General features: G+C 42.1%; 1 protein-coding gene across 1 annotated transcript; it reads right to left on the reverse strand.

Moving 5' to 3' along the window:
- Nucleotides 1–13: 13 nt before the first annotated feature.
- LOC100545893 (ras-like protein family member 11A-like) lies at nucleotides 14–11,390 on the reverse strand. Its single transcript, XM_003208395.4, has 4 exons — nucleotides 10,478–11,390; nucleotides 9,027–9,083; nucleotides 6,539–6,621; nucleotides 14–2,852 (listed from the first exon to the last, which is right to left on the reverse strand). The coding sequence occupies exons 1-4, from the start codon at nucleotides 10,620–10,622 to the stop codon at nucleotides 2,385–2,387; spliced, it is 753 nt and encodes a 250-aa protein (XP_003208443.1). The 5' UTR covers nucleotides 10,623–11,390; the 3' UTR covers nucleotides 14–2,384.
- Nucleotides 11,391–12,411: the final 1,021 nt, after the last annotated feature.

Here is a 12,411-nt window from a genome sequence, read left to right on the forward strand (position 1 = left end):
ACTTAAATATTTCAATATTTTTTGGCCTTATCTAAAACATGGATGTTTTTGCCCCCACCAGAGCCACGGGAATGTGGGAATACATACGTAGGAGTGCAAACATAGCAGTGCTTGCGTGTACTTCCAAAGCAGGTTATTAGGAAAAAAATATGTTTAGCCTAGTATAAACAAAGATATGAGATGTACATTTTATATACTACTCAGGAAAGGCCCTGTCTGATTTTATTAGTCGCTACCGAAAAGAAAACATTGACAGTTTTGAAATGTGTTGAACTTTCTTCCCAAATAAAGGATTAGAACTGAAAGAGCGAGTTACAAGCAAATTTAATAAGATAGAGGACCTAATTCCTTAAGGCTTTTATGAAAACAAATTTCAGCAAGCTGTCTTCAGAAAATTTAGCCCTAACTATACAGTATCAGAATGGTAAAATATGTGGTTGCTTTTCAAAACTGGCAATCACTATTCTGATGCAAACAATGTTCAGCTCTCTTGTCTCTCACAATCTCTTTGCTCATTTTCATGCTAAAGATTTGCTATTTGAACTATGCTGTTAGTACTTTGGAAGACTGAAATCTCATGCTAACAAAATGCTAAGAGGACAATGGCCCAGCTAGAATGTTAAGCTGTTAATAAACCATTAGCTAAAGTACAAATCCCTTAATATTGCTTGAGTCCCTGTTTGGTTGATCCAACTTTCTGTTTCACTCTCTACTACCAATTGAAGCTCTCTAAAAAAAAAAGCACAGTTGCTTTTTGTGAAGAGCTTGAAATTAAGCAGAACATCTCAAAATGCTGGCCGTGGAGAACAATAAACAGAACAGAAGGTGATCTGTAGGTAAAGCAAATCCAAGTGATGAAGAAAATAATGAGTAGAGTTGTCCAGCATTGGGGCAAATGTAACGTAAAACAGAATTTCAAGCCCTGAGCTGTATGGATACTCATCAGACTCAATTTGCTTTTTTGCTGTTCATGAGTAAAACATTGAGTTAGCTCAGTACTGCTGCAGCTGGGAGTGTTTTTCCACATCCATGGAACTAGAATTTCCCCACCTGTGTTCCTCAGTGTAAATCATTGAGTTTTAATCCATTCCATGATCCTGTGAAGTGCTTGTGTGGCGTGTTTAAAGAAAAGGTCATTGTACCACGACTTCTGATGATCCAACCCAGTTTCTTTCCAATCCCATTAGGAACAGAATGATGGGTGCTTCATACTGTTGTTATTGCGACCATAAAATTGGCCAGCTCACAGGATGCAGCTTCAAACCTCTTGGCGCACACAGAGAACAACTGCAGTGAGAAAAACTGCCAGTGAGATCTCTATTGACAGACTGGTGATTTGGATGCATTGCAAGGGATCGAGTAAAACCTGGTTTTAAGGCAAATAACAAAATGATAAACTCCTGAAGCCAGGTGTTTCAGGCATCAGAAAACCCTTTCTGGTGAAAAATAATTTTAAAAAATTATAATGAATCAAATATACTTTGAGTAAAGGCCTTGTTTCTTTAAAAGATCATCTTGAGCATGAAATCTAACTTGTTTAGAAAAAAGGTTATATCGTTTCAGATCCCATCCTCGCTCTTGGTTAATACAGCCCATTTGCTCTCTGCAGGTTTTATAGCCATGCTGCTCTATTTGTTCCACATTATCATATAGGAAACTCAAACAAAAATGACTGGTAGACCACTGAGAATCTGCCTACAAAATGCTGCTATGTAAGTATTGTGCCCACAGAATCCCTTTCAGAAATGGTATGTGTTTAAAGAAAAATAATCTGAAATAGTTATAGTTTTGAAAATATCTTATAAAGAGAGGCTATAGAAGCTTGTAAATCTCTCCCCATGTTTCTAAGAACACCTTCTGCAGTTTTTGAATTATTATATTTGTTAAATCATTACTTTTCACTACTTATGCTTATCATTTACTTTTTGTCTTTATTTTCCAGTCTTGTGACTAAGCAAATTCGATTTTGCTTGCTCAGTATAGCTCATGTCACTCTCCTGATGCCTTGCTGTAGCTTACTGCCCACACTCGAGAACACAGCTGTCCCCAAGAGAAGCCACTCCTCTAAAAAAATCAGTTAGATTTATTTATTTTATTAATAAAGTCTACATTTTAAGCCTAAACTATTTGACTGCATTCCTTTTGGAAAAGAAATAATTTGGGGCAATCTATACCTTAAATCAGTTTTTTCATTCTTGCCCCAGGAGAAGAACATTCTGTGAGTTCCTCTGATGAACAAACATGGAATTTTTAAGGAAGATATATTGACAGAATGAAGGGACTTCTCACACAACCCAATGCTGTATTTTGGAGATTCCCTTAAACACCAGTTTATTTGCTTGCCTTTTGTCCAGGGGTGTGGAAAACAATTTTTATCAGCTACATCAAAGCGTAGTGGCAGATTTCCCTTTGGAAGTCAGAGCCTGTTTCAAACGTCTCTTTAAGTCCTGCATATTTGGAGACTTGGGTCGGACAAGGTGGAGACCTCTTCGTTTCTCTCCATTGCAGCTGCCAATCATCCTGCTCACCTCCTGGCAAAGCTGCTGGAAGGCTTCGTGCACGCCCTCGCAGTTCTCCCGCGCTGAGACTTCATAGTAAGTACCTCCCAGTTCGCTGGCCAGCTGGAGTCCTTCTTTGGAGGACACCTGCCTGGCTCGCAGGAGGTCTCCTTTGTTTGCCATCAGAAGCAGGGGGATGTTAGCATTGGGGTGAATCTTGCGGATGTGCTGGTACAGGGGCCGGATGACGCGGTAGCTCTCGTATTCTGTGATGGAGTAAACGAAAACGAAGCCATCTGCCCAGTAGATCGAGCGGTTTATCTGCTCCTGGCAGCAGATGCTGTCAGTGTCATCCTGCCGTCAAAACCAAGAGGTATGAGATTAGAAAACTGAGAAGAGGGAGCAGATGGAGCAGTCATACAGCAGCGCTGGCTGCTCAGAGCGGTGTTTTAGTGCGTGGCTGTTGCTCAGCACAAGGCAAAAACCTCTCTGATTGCTGGGCATGCACTGGAGACAGGAGAAAGTTCCATCTGTATCAGTAGCACGTTAAGGCAGCAGAAAAATGGAGAGGGATTGAAGCCACCATGTTGAAAATAAGAGAACAACCTAGTTCTGATGCTAACAAGTTCATTTTGTATTCTCATCTGGTGAATCCTTACAACAGTGACAGTAACCTGACCTTTTGGTGTGGGTAAAATGGTGATTGGAATGGTAAGCATTAAAAAATCTCAGCAGGCTATTCACACTGCTGCAAGTGAATGGCGGTCCCCAAGCTGTGTTTTATGGCTCTTTCCAATTCTGTATTCTGTGTCTCCATTGACAGGGGTTCTCACTAACTCCATTAAGTGAAGCCTGACAGGTTTTACTGCCATACACTTCTTCCAATAATGAGAAGCAAGGTTACTTTGAAAAAGCAATTTGTTGCAAATAACCAATTACTGGAACTGAAAATGAGGTGAAATCTCATTGCTCGTTTGTGCAGCTGCAGTGTGCTTATATTAGTGCATTGCTGGTCACACGTTTGTTCTGCCCAACACAGCTCCTACTCATACAGCCATAATAGGCACCAGTGTGGAGAGTATAAAACAGAATACAATACCACAATACCATGGAGCTTGAAAAGAGATCAGCTTACTTTTCAAGATGAGGCTATTTTCAGCTAACCCTCTCTTGTTATCCCTGCTGGCATATTTCCCAACTAAACAGGGAGATCAGTGCTGCAGTTACTACCAGTATGCTTGGTTTGATAAGAATGGACATTCCTGTCAATAATCCAGGCTTTCTGGAGCCTTGCATTTTCTTCCATGTCCAACAAGGCAATGAACATATTCTACCCTTGTTGAAGTTGTAGGGAATTAGAGGTTCCTCTGTGTTCTTTAGTGGGAGTTCAACATCACGAATAGAGCCCAATTTTTTTGTTACTATTATTGCTAAATTCCATTCAACACATCATCAACTTCAGTAAGACTTGGGGGAGGCATTTTAAATCAACATAATTAGCACAATAAACAATTCAGCTGGTTGGCTGGGGAGGACAGATCCAGCATAACATGTCAGATCTTATCTTCCTAAACTAACACAGGCAACATTTCAGATACTTCAACATCATTCATAAATTGTTATTTTGTACATGTATGAGTTCATTCCAAAGGCATAGAGCACCTGGAGAAGTGTTTAAAGGTCTTATGGCAGAAACCTAGTTTATCATAACAAAGAATAAAAAATGTATGTGGTAAAAATGTAATCACTGTTCATTATCAGTCATGGAAATCTGAAGTATTAGAACGTATGCTCGAATATGTGTCTACACAGCACATATCTGCCATTCCCATATGTTTCAACAGGATTTGTGTGCACTCAGCAACCTCCCAAACCATATTGCTTTTATTTAGATATCTAAACATGAATTATAAAGCCTAAGTTCAGGAAGTAAAGGAGGAAAAGCATGAGCAAAACTGATTCATTCTTTATGGCCCATCAGACAATTGGAAGAAGGACTACAGTCAAGGCTCTTCTGCGGGAAGGAGGAAGCAGAGTTTCTGAAGGCTCAGATTACAAATTAGGCTTACAGCTTTCAGCAGCAGTTCTTCGAACTAACTGCCCTTTTCATATTGCACTGTGGCCAATACAGTCACTTGCTCATCACACTCAGTAATTCTTTGCTCTTACCAGCTTACAATAATACAAAGCTAAATCTTAGGTGTATTTTACTAGCAGTGAAATTGCTTAACAGATGCTCTAATCACTCTCCTCTCTGTGCTCCCCATCCGAGAAACAGCAAAACAAAACAAACTCAACCAGAGCTGCATACAGAAGGAAGATGGAGCCTCATAGCAGCCCTGCTTCAAAGGCAAATGAGAGCAAATTCAAGCCAGGATGGGGCAGACTGTGGGAAGAAGGGCAATTTGCACTGTTGGTGTCTGGGTTGTGTCCAATATGTAGGTAATTAGCCACCCTTCACATCCTGCTTGCCTCTTTTCACCAGCAAACTCCTTTTATGGGGAAAAAGAACTAATTGCTCTGGCAAGCTTGAAAATGCTTTTGGAGAAGATGTACATTTGAAGGGAACCCTAATGAGCAGAAACTCTCAGTTACCCCAGCTAGGCCCACCCAGTAGTGAGATGGATGGATAATCCCCACTGGAATGCTTTACTGGGGAAAATCAAAGGCTAATGGGCCATTTTTAAATGGAAATCTCTGCTCCAGAACGAATTTTGAAACACATAGTGATTTGTAGGCCAAGCAGCCATGAATCACCTAACAAAACCAGTTATCTCTTTGCTTCTGTTTCTCTCTTAAACATGAACATTTCCAGTGTGGCTGCAGTCCTGAGGATTCTACATAGCTTCCTCCTGAAATGCCTGCACACAGCAGTCTTTCTTAAGGATCTTACCAGCAAGTCCAACTTATTCTCATTCTTAGTAAGTTCTGGTCAGAAGCAGTCCTTTAAAATGCTTTCAGATACACTGTTTGATGCCAGCAGAGATCCAGGCTAAGATAAGTGCGTCTGTGGGAATTGTTGAAGCAGTGCAGACCTTTGAATGGGACAAAGAAAATGAAACTCTTTCCTAACTAAATTAAAATACTTTCTGACTAGGAAACCTCAGCTGTTGGTGTTACTGCATTTTGTAGAGCTCTGGTTACCGTCTCTAAATTCTCAGGCACTTTTAATTAAAACAGGGAAATCAGAAAATAAACATGTAGCCGGTGTGAAAGAAGGAGTTAAATTGCTTCACTCCCTCCTTTCTTCAAGGGATAGGGCAGGGAGGGGTCTCCCTTTGCTAAGTTTGTTGGGCATTCCCCATAGTGCTGAACCACCACCGCCAGGTTCTCTTTGCAGTGTCCTCTGTGCAAATTGGCATAGGGTCTTTGTTCTCTGAAGTCCCACCAGAATAGTTGGAAGACTTCAGGAATGGCTTCTCAGAAGGTTAGATTTGGTGGCAACAAGAGGATGCCTAATTTTACCATGAAATCTCAGGTTTTTTTTAATAGGAATTATTACTCCCCTGAGATTTTCACCTTTCACATAAAAATAAACTTCATTCCATTCCTGCTCTTCTGACATCATTTTCATCATCTTGTTCTGCAAGTAAAACTGCTCTTTTCAGAAAGAGACATCTTAATTCTAGATTCTGTTTGGCTCCCAGTCAAACACTAAAGCTAGAATATCTCAAATACCAATAGAAATAGGAAAGTATGTAAATGCTGACAGCTGAGAAATAAGAAATAAATAAAATTAAAAAACAAGCAAGGAAAGTACTGAAAAGCACTCTAGCTGAAATAGCCACTTTTGTGAGATCTATGCCCTCAGAAAGACACAGATTTGTTTTAATTCTGACTTACTCTTAAAAAAACCTGATTTAACCTCTGCAGGGGCTCATTTTGGTGGGGTTTAAGGTACACTTGTAAGTCTTCATTTGGGTTTGAGCCCAGGTGTATTTATTCTGGAAAACTGAGTTATTTACAGATTAACATGCTGGCAACAAACAAGAGACAGTAACTGTGTCGTAAAGTACTGATGTACTGAGCAGATGGTTTACCTCCAGTGAAACAAAGGGAGTATCCTGCACCTGTAGGGAGATCTGTTCCCCATCTATGGTGAATTTTCTTGAATACAATGCACCTGGTGGAAAAGCAAGATCGTTAGAGGCAGTGACTATGACTACAAAGAAATAGTACATGAGGGGAAAATGGAAGTGCTGAAAGCCAGAATTTGAGGCTTATGATTCATAGCTGCGTATAGAAAGGTGAGTGGAACCAGAGAGATTGTTGTGGTTCTGTATTTGTTATATGGCTGAATGTTTCCACTGTACCTCCAGGATGGTATATAGAAAAGACAGCACTTAGTATTGAGTCAAATACTCTATTAAAGCAGGTGCATGAATTGCATTTTGGTTTCCAATCTGTATTGTTAACTTTTTAAAATGGAGGTAGTATATATTCTTAATCTCAAGCCAAGCTATCTGGGTGTTTACTGTAAATTAAGTGAACTGCTTCCTTTTGTATTTGGGGGGGATTTATTTATTTACTTATCGTAAGAAAGGAGAATATTCTAGGTTTGGATGCAGAGCAGGTGACTAGATACAGAAAACACAGATGCTCTTTAGGATTTGTGTGACTTTTGCAGTCAGAGCTTGGTTGAAATCCCCAAAGACCGGACAGTTTGAATTGGACTTCTGGTTAGTGTGAATGACTGATTCTCAAGGCCGTGTCCCGGCCCAAAGAGCCCTGGGGCTGACCCACCTCTTTGAAGAGCATCAATGTTCTGGGCTTGAGTTTTATTTTGTTACTGGAGTACAGATTAAGTGACAAGGAAATCTTTTCATCCTGCAAACTATCCATGGTTATGATAAGAACAGCTTCAGAGATTGATGTTATCGACATTTTTCTTTAGAACTTAGTGCAAGTCACATGGATGTACAAGAAATGCTATATCCTCAGCTGTTGTGTGTGACCTTTCACTGTTGTCCAACTACAGTTGTCATTTCTACATCTTAAAACAATGCCCATCATCTCAAACCTAGAGAAATCCTATCTACTGGAGAGTAAGGACTGCAGACCAACAGAGTGGCCAGTTAGTGACAGTAATGCCATCGCTTTGAAAATTGTCTGTGTAAGATTTGGTTTGAAGAAACAAGTACTTTTATTCCAGTGGTAACTATCCGGAGCTCATAGAAGTATTTACAATATAAGGAAATTCAATATAGCAAAGTTTGCTGCATCTGGATCCAACATTATCATATTATATTTTAATACTAACTCTGTGAGGTAACATAACACCCCTGGGGAGCTTTTTTTTTTTTTTCAAAACACATTGGCTTTTAAGCTGGAAAAACGATGCTGGTTTATGGGAAAGTACTGCACCCCTGAACTGAGACCAGGCAACATATCATTTTTACTCTGTAATACACTACAGGAAAAAAAGACCTGGTACTTCCAGACACTGGCTGTGCTCTGCCTTACACTCAACTGAAGAAAAAGCATGCTTGAATGGTCACAAATACACTACCACCTGTTTCCTATTTCTGGCATATTTGTTTCTTCTACAGCATGGCTGTTGGGCTGGTAGCTTAATGAGAAAAGCATGTGGTTCTCGGCAACGATCCATTGCAAAGCTCAGAAGTCTGACTTGATGTACAATCTCCCATAGAAAAGATGAAGGAAAAAAAAGAAATAGTGCAGGCAGCCATCAAGGTTGCTTGGGGTCAGTGAGAGGGGCTGTACAGAGGAGCTTTCAGACTTCATTTCATCAGACAAGCAGAGATCAAACGTGTCTTGTACTGCCATCTCTATTCCTAGCTCATTGTTCTGAATTCACTGGTGTCTTCAATTCAGTATGTGTCACTGTTTTCTTATCCCCTCCTTTTTCACCCCCTCAAAAAATGTTAGATAGCCTACGTGCTGTGGGATGTGCTTGAGGTATGAGTGCAGTGATCCTTTCTACAGTCCTGGCTGAAACAGTCAGTGCTTACTTGGAACAGAGGCTGTGAATTAAACAGTTCACATGAACACATCTCCTGAGGTGTCAGAATGAAACAAGAAACGAGGTGGGAGTTTGCACGGCCCCTTTGCTTATCTTGCTGAAAGAAGACTTCAAATTGAAATTCTCCATTGCCACAAGAGCCACCAAAAGAAAAGGAATATATGGGGAAAAAAAGTTCTGAATTGCCTTTTGTGTGCTTTGGAATTCCTCTGGCTTCCCGGGGGCTGCAGAGAGCAGCACTGGCTCTTTGTGGTTTGGTCAATATACAAGTTTCTCCTAGAGCCTGGACTTTAGTATAGGTATATCCCCAAGCAAGCCTTTTTACTCTGATCCTATTCCATCAAGCTGGGGGAAAAAAATGGCTAACAGGAACGTGAATAATGAGGCTTTGATTTATTGCTTTCATAGCTTGAGGCTATTAACTGAAAATATGCACCTCATGGACATCTAACACTGCTCGGCTTTCCTGTAATGTGCACCAGTCACAAAAGAGAGTGGATTCCTTTTCAAGCTATCTGCAGCACTGCAGTAGAAAACAGACTTACCAGCGTTGGCTTCATAGTCTCCAATAAATCTCTTAGTGAGAAAGCGCACAACCAGAGCTGTAAAACAATGAAAAAATATGGGCCTTTAATGGGAACCAAAGTCAGAACACATGTAGTATCTTACTGGAAGAGTTAGTATAATATGAAACCAACTTAATCTTGCTATTGCTCACTTATTATTCTGAAAATCCTTCTCTCTGCACTCACAAAAAAGGACTGGGGCCAAACTGTGATAGCTAAAGCAGTGCTTTTAGCAATTTGTATTGTAAATCACCCCTCACGTTCAGTGAGGCTGTGTGGTGTGGGCTGCAGAGGACTGTTTGTTGTGACGGCAGATGTGACAATCTGACCTTTGGTTTAAAGTAATTTAGGAGAAGAGTAACATGCCAAACACTTACAGTACTGAAATGAATCCAGATGCCAGCTTTAAGGCCTCTGTGTCATATCAGAAGTGTGGCTGAGGGATCAAATGGCTCTTCCCAGCCTTAAAAATCCTCAGTCCTCCTGGTGAAAGCCATTAGTGATATCTAATTACATCCAGCAAACAAACTGCATGTGCTGTACACGCACAGGTCATGCTCCAGTGCTCTGGGACTTCTTATTCATCTTAACCCGTGGTGCTTTCATGTACTATTGAATTAGAACATTTTCCATTTTTGTGATCTCTTGATAACATTTAAAGCCCCTTTATGGCCACAGTGACTTATATTCCTCTATTGCTTTCATCTCAGCAGATTCCTAAACATTTTCAAAACCACTCCATTTTATTCTGCAAGCAATTGCATCATAGATTTATTTAAATAGATTTCATTTAAAATAATATATATATTTTTCACAGTACGTACTGAGTCACCTCCTTGGTACCTTTAAGTGAAATTGACTGTGCCCTTCAACAAAGTACCTAAAAATAATGCAGAAATGTAGCTGCTTCAAATCTAAAACAACTGAACTCTTTCCTGAACACCGTGGAACCCCAGATGTAGTAAAAACGGATTGTGAACCATCTCTTCCAAAGCAATAACGCTTGCTTTATCCTCCTCTCCTCTCCTTTGCAGAATAGCGCAGGCAGGCACATCCTGTATGCTATTATTTGTCCACACAGCAGTCAGCATGTACAGCAGGAGAACAGAAATCACTAACCCCATTTTTGGGGGTGTGGACATGAAGATGCGGATAAATGATTCACACAGGGCCACGGAGATTCGTTTGCGAGTACAGAGCTCCCCACGCTTTGCCCTGTCCTCACACTGCCTGGTCACAGCCCTGCAGCAAACCTGCCTCACAAATGAGTCAGAACAAGCCAACAAAATAAAAACAAAACAAACAACAAAGCAACTTAGAATGCTTTGGCTGCAAAGGTTATGAGAGTTTTCACAGCCGTGGCTGTGAGCTGCAAAGCTGCAAGTAGCCCTGCAGCAAGCAAACGGTGTGAGCAGCGCCCGCGGGCTTACCTGTCTTGCCAACACTGCTGCCACCCAGCACCACCAGCTTGATGATTTTGTTGGGCACGCAGTCTAATACCGGATACTCTGGTATGGGAAGCAAGAGAAAGTTAGTAGAATACTGTGACATGGTATCCTGAGAGATGAGACGCATGCCAGAAATGAGAGCTGATCAACTCCAGTAGGAGTTGGGAGAGAAGAGAAGGAAAACAGCTTCTCTGCGTCTGTTCTTGGCTGCGTGTCCCTGGGAAGAGAAGCCTTCTCATTGCATTTAAGTCGCTTTCCCGAGGAATGTTAGAGCAACCGGCCTCCTCTTCCGATGCCTCTGCTCAGACAGCGACTTTGGAAAGCAAAAGGAAACTTTTTGATCAACCCCCGTGAAAACTGACTCCTCCGCTCAGCAGCCAATCACAAGTGAAGCCATGACATTCCTCCGGCCGGGCACCAGCGTGTGCCTCCATCCACCCACCACGCTCCCGCTCCCCGCTTTATCTCCCCGCTGCCTGTTTGATGTGCTTCCCCTTGGCTGCTCACTAAAACAAGGTCCTTCTGGCTCTCAGTCATCGCAGCCGTGTTTGCAGTGAGGTACAGTCACCCCAGTGCCCTACTCTCGTTCCACTTTGAATAATCCCATTCTGCCTGTCTAGTTTCTCTGCATTTTCAATTGATTCCAACTCTACGCTCTGTTGTTCTCCCTGGCCTATTGTGCCCTGCAGTAGGGCCCCTTCAGAGTGCTGGAACTGATGGGACGCTTCTTTTCAGGAAAATAAACCCTTTTTTCCTCTGCAGAATTCAGAGAGCAGTGGGTTCATAAAATCGCAGAATGGCTCAGGTTGGAGGAGAACATGAAGATCATTAAGTTCCAACCCCCTCCATGGGCTGGTTGACCCCCACCAGATCAGGCTGCCCAGGGTTATTTGCAAGCACTATCTCACATTTGTATCCTCTGGGATACATTTCATCTACTGTTTTTTTATGTGGCAATAGTTGCAATGGCCCGTTGGAATATGGATCAGCACCATGTTAGGGCATTACTGTGTCTCTAAGCATGGAAAAGTGAATTTGGGCTGACAACAGCAATGAGAAAGCTGAGGAAGGACTCAAGCCTTCAGTGGGGTGAGCGAGACAGAGGGAGCGAAGAAAGAATGACTTCTATAGGAGTGTAGTGTTGAGACAGCTGGCAGCTGGAAGGTCTGCAGGGATGACAGCATGTAACCGTACACGAACTACAATCAGCTCTCAGTTATCAAGGATAATGGGGAGGGAAGAGAAAGCAAAGAGTGACTGGGAGAGAATGAGCCAGATAAAGAAAAAACTGCAAATAATATAAAACAGATGTAAATTAAACTACAGAAAAGATAGTCTGAGCATTCATCTCTGCAAAACTGGTCAGAAGAAGTCTGCAAAGGGCTTCAGGCAGCGATGGGAAGAGGCGAGCCTGGTGCCTGCAGTGTACTGCTGGGACGTGCGCTCCGTCACGCTGTGTGGGAAACAGATCCTGACGGAAAGTGGCACCGCAGCTAATCCACCCACAGGCCCCAGAGACCCAGGCGTGCTGATTTCTCCTGCCCTCTGTATGCTCCTGCCAGGCAGAGGGTAGGCATGGCTCCTTATGGAGAGGCTGCAGCCACCAAAAGAACTTTCTGTGCCTAGACGCTTTTGCACAGCTGCTTTCAATCACAGCGTACACAGAGCTCTCCCAGCAGGTTTCAGAAGCCAGGACATGGCTGTGAGCAGTAGGAGGGGGAAGCAGGCCAGCTTTCTAGTTTGCCACTCCTTCTCAAAGCACTGGGTGCCAGCTTTTCAAATGATCTCCATTTCCATGCCAGCCCCGCAGAGGACCTAAGCATGTCACATGTGAACTGGGTGCAGAGCTTTAGAAAAATCTAGCTTTGGTGCACAGCAGTCCAGCGAAATAAGCACAGGATGAGGAAGATTCATGA

This window comes from Meleagris gallopavo, chromosome 9 (genome assembly GCF_000146605.3).
Source record: "Meleagris gallopavo isolate NT-WF06-2002-E0010 breed Aviagen turkey brand Nicholas breeding stock chromosome 9, Turkey_5.1, whole genome shotgun sequence".
NCBI classification, from domain to species: Eukaryota; Metazoa; Chordata; class Aves; order Galliformes; family Phasianidae; genus Meleagris; species Meleagris gallopavo.